Source organism: Pollachius pollachius (genome assembly GCF_949987615.1).
Source record: "Pollachius pollachius genome assembly, chromosome: 2".
NCBI lineage: Eukaryota > Metazoa > Chordata > Actinopteri > Gadiformes > Gadidae > Pollachius > Pollachius pollachius.
In genome coordinates, this window is record NC_136935.1 from 14,676,570 (window position 1) to 14,684,069 (window position 7,500).

The 7,500-nt window shown below is 50.0% G+C and overlaps 1 protein-coding gene across 3 annotated transcripts in view; it reads left to right on the forward strand.

Moving 5' to 3' along the window:
• The window catches only part of ttc7a (tetratricopeptide repeat domain 7A), a 197,803-nt gene that overhangs the window by 17,009 nt on the left and 173,294 nt on the right, over positions 1-7,500 (forward strand). For all 3 annotated transcript variants that reach the window (XR_013811576.1, XM_079729447.1, XM_079729446.1), the window contains 4 exons: positions 25-185; positions 5,992-6,108; positions 6,442-6,554; positions 6,759-6,893. Coding sequence is in view for 2 of the 3 variants with exons in the window: in XM_079729447.1 (XP_079585573.1) it covers positions 25-185; positions 5,992-6,108; positions 6,442-6,554; positions 6,759-6,893 (526 nt within the window). In the remaining variant the exon portion in view is untranslated. The remainder of the gene's footprint in view (positions 1-24; positions 186-5,991; positions 6,109-6,441; positions 6,555-6,758; positions 6,894-7,500) is intronic.

Below are 7,500 nucleotides of genomic sequence, written 5' to 3' on the forward strand. Positions count from 1 at the left end.
TGTGTGTGGGGGGCTTCCCTAAAGGTGTCAGCTGCCATGGAGCCCCTGCAGGTGGCGCTGTCCCTGCATGGAGACGACCTGCACTCCCTCCACCTGCTGGTGCTGCTGCTCAGCGCTCAGAAGCAGCACCGACACGCCCTGGACACGCTCAGACTGGCCCTGAGCCAGCACCCACACAACTTCAAGTAAACACAAACACACACTCAGGGACTAACGCAGACACTGTATATCTATAATCCCTATAATCCTCCATCAGACATTCAATTCATTGATACGTGTATTTATTTATTTATCGAGGGTGCAACTGAGTGTGCGTGTGTGTGTGTGTGTGTGTGTGTGTGTGTGCGTGTGTGTGTGTGCGTGTGTGTTTGACTCCAGTGGGTAACACAGTAAGGGTCCCATTCCCAGCTTTAGACCTCGCTGAGGGGATAGGGTGACACACACACACACACACACACACACACACACACACACACCCTTTCAAACCGACAAACATTGACACGTGTGTGCGTGCACACTCGTTACACGCCTTATTTAGATATGCCAGTGGGGTAGGCCTGCATTGCGGTACCATCCTAGCACACACTTAGACCTTTAACACTGCAGCACTGACCCTAGCTCAACCCCCACCCCTGACTCACCCACCCTCCCCCTTCCCCGGCCCCCTTTCCAGAGGGAGGGGCTGCGGGTCGTAACAAAGACACCCCACAGAACCCTGCCTAAAACACTGGGAATGACACAGCTTTTTCCTCTTTGTCATCTGATTGGCTCATCCTTTTCTTATCTCTAATTGTTAATCCTTTCAACTGACAGCTGAATATCTATATATTGATATATCTACGCAGCAGGTATTATCCAGCTGTGACGCACAAGTACTTGGATGTCAATCTTGTCGGTACGACAGTGGGTGTTAAGATAAGATGAGATATACTTTATTTTCCCCGATGGAAATACGTCTCGCACACATTCTGTATATGACTTTTAAATAGAAATAATATATTGCCTCCATACATTACATACACAGGCTGTTACCCGACACACACAGTACAGTACATGTACACACTGCCCTCAACCTACAAATCACACACTGCCCGTCACCTGACACACCTGTCCTCATCATGTTGGTGAACGTAATACGTGCATTATATGTGCATTGATCGACAACATCGTTGTCGTTATAAAGCGCACATTTTCGCAGTTAATATTTTAACAGCTAGTGTTGTGAAAGTGTTGAAGTAAAAAAAAAAAAGTGAGTAAAAATAGCTGGAATGACTTGTACCCTGATCAACCCGGATCCCAGGGGCTGTAGGACGCACTGCCCGGTGCGGCCTCTAGGGGTCACTGTTGATTGCCTCGGTCCCTGTCGCCGGAGGCAGGCAGAGAGAGGGCATGTCTGCCCGACATGGACTGACAAACGAGAAGGGGAAAAATAACAATACCATTGATTGAAGGAAAGGGGTGATGAGGAAGCTAGAGGGACTGAATAGACCGGGGGATAGTGAGAGTGTGATAGTATTGGCTACAGCGCGACCGTCCATTTCCTGTTCCATCTTAATGTCTTTTTTTGACACACCTGCAACCTGAAACTCATGCATTTGGGCAAACACATGTGTGAAAACATACAATGTGCGCACTCATACACACACGCACACGCACAACGCTCACACCTACTTAGTAGCGACACTTGACTGCTTTGACCCATTTAAGAGCTCTTTTCCCTGCTCAGCCAATCGTGTGGCTCTCTGTGGCAGGAATCCCCATCGCCCCGGTAACCATGAGGTCATATGGGTAAAGCAACAGCAGTTGTTGTTCACAAAGTGTTGTTATTTCATTGAGCCTCAGAGAGGCAGCGATGGAGCCACAGTCAGAAATGGAGACCGATTTAGCGGGACTGGAGGATGGAGATGGGCCGAAACTTGCAAGACAAACAGAGAGGGAGAGGGACGAGGGAGAGAGTGATGGATGAGCGACGAGAGACATGAACTGGGATATTTTTAACTAGAGATCACATCATTGAATATCGTTTGCCTCAACATCAGCGGTGCATGGGCTAAGATCAAAGATAATGCGCTCAAGATGGCACTGACCATTACCGTGTTACACACACGCACACACATGCACACCCCCAGCCCCACCCCCCCCCACACACACACAGACACACACACACATTTTCTCTCTCTCTCTCTCTCTCTCTCTCTCTCTCTCTCTCTCTCTCTCTCCCTCTCTCTCTCTCTCTCTTTCTCACATACACACATGCATTTACATGTGTGCACTATTCTCATTAGCGCTCGCCTCCCTGCACCCCAGCAAACTGTCAAGTTGCTATAGCATACTAAATTCTCCTTTGCTCTCGCAGTCAACCCACCCCCCATGCTCACTCTCTACCTCCTTCTCTCTACCTCCTTCTCTCTCTCTCTCTCTCTCTCTCTCTCTCTCTCTCTCTGTCTCTTTCTCTTGCTCCCTCTCTCTCACTCGCTCCCTCCCTCTCTCTCAATGGCTGCCTCTCACTCACTCTCCCTCTCTCTCTCATTCTCTCTCCCTCTCTCTCTCTTTCCCTTGCTCTCTCTAGCTCTCACTGGCTCCCTCTCTCGCTCTCATTCTATCTCTATTTTACCGTCTGTGTTTTACCCTTTTCTTTTGAAAATGTAATCAGCCGATAAACAGGAATGCACTTCACTGTGAAACCAGATTCTGCCACAGCGTCTGTAAGGGAGAGCAAGAGAAAGGGATTGGAAGATGAGTGTGTGTGTGTGTGTGTGTGTGTGTGTGTGTGTGTGTGTGTGTGTGGAAGAGGAGAGAAAATGTGAGAAGTGGATGAGCGAGAGAGTGAGATGGAGAGAGTGATAGAGAGAGGGATCGGGAGGAAGGGTTGAGTTGCACTGGAGTTGGTCCTAAAGAGAATGAGTAATCCCATCCTTTGATTCTGCAATCATCTCCCCGAGACGATGCAGGGGGAGATGTGTGCGAGGGAGCCACGCACGTACACAAGTGCACGGGACCTTGTTTACAGGCACAGCATGTGTAATACTGTGGAAGGTGGATTTCTATGTTTACATGGATGGTGAGGACTCTGGCACTCAAAGGCCCCCTCCAGTCCACCAACCAACCCTCTTAGCTAAGCTTTAGGGAAGCAGTGTGGTTAAATAAATAGCAGTTATTTATTTGAAACATTCCATCAGACTATCAATCAACGCTTTCCGAATAACAGTGTGTCTAACTGTAAGTGAGCGAGGCATTTTGCACATGGAATCGGCAGATGAAAGAGGAAAGGAAGATCGTACTACTGTTTAGTGAGTGTAAAAACCACACTCAACAGCGCACACTCACACACACACTCAAACACACATGCTCACACAAAACCACTGATGCACACACAGACACACACTAACACGTCACTGCTCTTTCGACTCTAAGAAGAAGACTACATTCTTCTTCTTTTCTCTCCTTTTTCACGCCATCACTCCGAAAGGCTCTGCCACACTGGTAATGGGGAGCCCAGGGACACACACCGAAACGCACACACACTGGCACACAGCAACACACACTAACACGCGCTCGCACATGCTGTCTCGGATGGACACCGATGACGGCGTATCCTCCATCCTCCAACCATCATCTGCACATCAGGAGATCCATCCTGGATCTCCCCCACCCTCATGTCACCCTACACCGTAACACACACACAGCCGCGCACGCAAACACACACACACACAAATACATACACACACACTCACTTCCTGCAATGCCTTACCTCTTTCTCCTACTCCTTTATTCTCACATCTTCCGCTCTCTAAGTACGAACACACACACACACGAACGCACACACACACACACACACACACACAGACACACTTAAATACACACAAATACTCACACACATGATCTCTTTCTCTCACGCACATACACACACGCACTCATACATATATACACGTGCATACAACCAAACACATTAACAAACGCGCACATGCATGCACAAAAACACATCAACATTTCCCCTTCATCTAGTGACCTGGGGGCCTCTTAACATGACGCCTTTCACCAAGAGTTTTTCCCCTAACGCAGCCTGCTCTCCTATTGATCCAAACCCCTCCTCTCCATCCCCTTCCTCCTCCCTCCTTCTCCCTCCCTCCTCCTCTCTCGCTCTCGCTCTCTCTCTCCGTCTCTCGCTCTCTCTCTCTCTCCTGCTCTCTCTCCGTCTCTCGCTCTCCCTCTCTCTCCTGCTCTCTCTCCGTCTCTCGCTCACTCTCTCACTCTTGCACTCTCTCTCTCCCTCTCGGTATCCTCTCTCTCTTGCAGTCTCTCTCTCTCTCTCTCTCTCTCTCTCTTTCTCGGTATCCTCTCTCTCTTGCAGTCTCTCTCTCACCCACTCCTTCTCACGCTCACATGCTTGATCACTCACTCCCTCCCTTCCGTCTGTCATTCTCTCTTTCTCTCCCCAGTTCTTCCATCCCTCTTTTAACCCTGCCTTCTTCCTGCTTTACCAATGAACGTTTCATACTTCTGTACACGCACACTCACAATTATGCCCACAAACACACACACACACACACACACACACACACACACACACACCTACACCTACACATACAGACACACACACTCACATTGCATTAACCTCCTGCCAGTTGACAGCGTAGTACAGAATAATTGGAGGTGCCTTCAGCAGCCGACCATTATGTATTGTAGAGGAATGCTGTAGACTGTCTCCTACCGTCCCTTCCATCTCTCTCTCTCTCTCTCTCTCTCTCTCTCTCTCTCTCTCTCTCTTTCTGTTCCTCACACTCATGGATGAGTGATGCGCATGACAGACTGAATCCTCTGAGAGCTCCCTTCTGGCACTTACTCACACACACAGACACACAGACACACACACACACACACACACACACACACACACATCATGGACAATTGGACACTCACAAAAACACCCAGACATACACCCAGAAACACACACACACACACACGCACACGCACACGCACGCACACACACACACACACACACACACACACACACACACACACACACACATACAGATAGAAATCGTACATGTATGCACATATACATTCAAAAACACCCACATACACACACATACAGTACACACACCCCCACACACCTACAAACGTGGACACAGACTAGTGCATCGGAGACTCCCGCATCACTAAACTAGCTGTCTTCAGCCCTAAGAGCTGTACAGGCACACTCTCCCCATCTTATCCCCTCATCAGCCTCTCAACAGACACACACACACACACACACACACACACACACAGACGCACAATCTCTCAGAACATCACACAACACACAGCACATTTCTGACACACACACACACACATGCACACACATACACACACGTTTCTCACACACTCACACACACACCGCGTCCTCAAAGCCCACTGCTGATGACGAGTCGTGTCCGGTCTGTTGCTCATTAGTCCATCTGTGCTTCAGTTTGAACGGCTCGTTGAAAAGTTAAAGAGTCTTCAGCGGTGGCCTGACGCAACCATACACACAAAGTTCATGTACATCGCTGTTCACACACATGGAAAGAGTCCACTCATGGGAATGGGGGGGATGGATGGATGGATGGATTGTTGGACTGACAGCAGAATGGGTCAAGAGGCACCAAATAGGCTGGATGGACAAACAGCGGAATGGGTCGAGAGGCTACAAGATGGGTGGATGGATGGATGGATGGATGGTTGATGGATGGACGGACAGACAGCAAAATGGGTGGAGAGGCACCCAGATTGATGGATGGATGGATGGACTGACAGCAGAATGGGTGAGAGGCATCCAGAAGGATGGATAGATGGGCAGGCAGGTGGATGGACAAAGGGACGGATTGAAGTATGGCCTGACTGAAGACTGGATGGGTCGATGTGTATGTCTGTCGTCATTTCAGGCATTTGAAATCAGAATCATAACCATTCGCACCTTACTTGCCTCTAAACGGTGTGTGTGTGTGCGTCTGTGTGTGCGTGCGTGCCCAGTTTGTTGTTCACTAAGGTCAAGCTGGAGGAGGTTCTGTGTGGACCAGCTGTGGCGCTCCAGACGTGTGAGGACATGCTGCAGCTCTGGCAGAGCCGCTATGACTTCAATCGCACCAGGTGATTATGCATCCATCTGTTTGAATGGACGTGCGTGTACAGCGTGTGTACATTTTGAGTCACTACATCACCGTGTTTGTCGGTGTCATATTACATGCTGCTGCCTCCCTATGTTTTATTGATTTCTGTGTGTGTGAGTGTGTGAGTGTGCCTGTTTGTGCCTGTCAATAACCTTATGAGCTTGTGTCTGTGTGTGCATGCGTGTGTGTGTGTGTGTGTGTGTGTGTGTGTGTGTGTGCGTGTGTGTGCGTGTGTTTGCATGTGTGTGTGTGTGTGTGTGTGTGTGTGTGTGTGTGTGTGTGTGTGTGTGTGTGTGTGTGTGTGCATCCCCAGCGAGGTGGATGACAGCAGCAGTATACCAGCGGCTGAGCGGCCAGAGGTCCCGCCTGGGGCGAGGAAGATCTCCACCACCCTCACCCTCCCAGACTTCCAGGACGCCTCCACGAGTGGGCATCTCATCCCCGCTCCCCATCCCATACCCACCACCATCACCCCCACGACCCCACGACCCCCAAACTGCTCAGCAGCCCTTAGAAACGCATATTTCTCTTTCTCACCATCCATCTGACTCCTCCCTCCCTCTGTGTGTGTGTGTGTGTGTGTGTGTGTGTGTGTGTGTGTGTGTGTGTGTGTGTGTCGGTGACTCTCAGGCTCGATCAGCGCTCCATCGGTGGTTGCGTCCCGCCTGGACGCCGCCCTGTCTGAGGTGTCTATCAGTAGCTCCGCCCACCGCCAGGGACCCGCCTACATCTGGTCGACGCTGGAGCGCATCTGGCTGCATGCAGGTTAATATCACACACCGACCCAGGTTCAAAGTCCCGTACGTATGGGGGACCCCTTCTGTTTTGGTCCGTGATGGTCGTTGGTATAAGCTGTGCACCATTAGGGGCCTATGCAACGTACTATCATGTAAGGGTGTAGTAATGGTACGAGCCTAGCAGGGATGTCAATAGCGTCACTGACCTGCTTATAACTGCATTATGATGATTCCCACTAGACTGGGTAGCCCCGCCCATTCTGCCTGCGATTTTAGTTCGCCCTGCAGAAGGGTCTTCATTCTGCTTCCGATACGTTTTTGCAGGAGCCAATCACTGAGCTGGCTTTTCCCCTTGGCTCACTATTGGCTGGTTTAACACAATGACGACAGAGAAGCGACGACCAGTAGCCAATCGCGTACAGAGTCAGTTGAACTAGGCCCATTGATCACGCCTCTTGTGCTGAAGAAAATGACAGCAGCTTCCCCAGACCAACATGCAATCTAGGATTGAGCTTGGTCTGGCAATAGCCAGACTAGATTCCCACAGCATCCAAAGAGAGGGGATGGGGGGATAGGGCAAACCCTGTTTGATGTAAAGCTAGGGCTCTCGGATAGATGTAATGTGTTTCACGTAA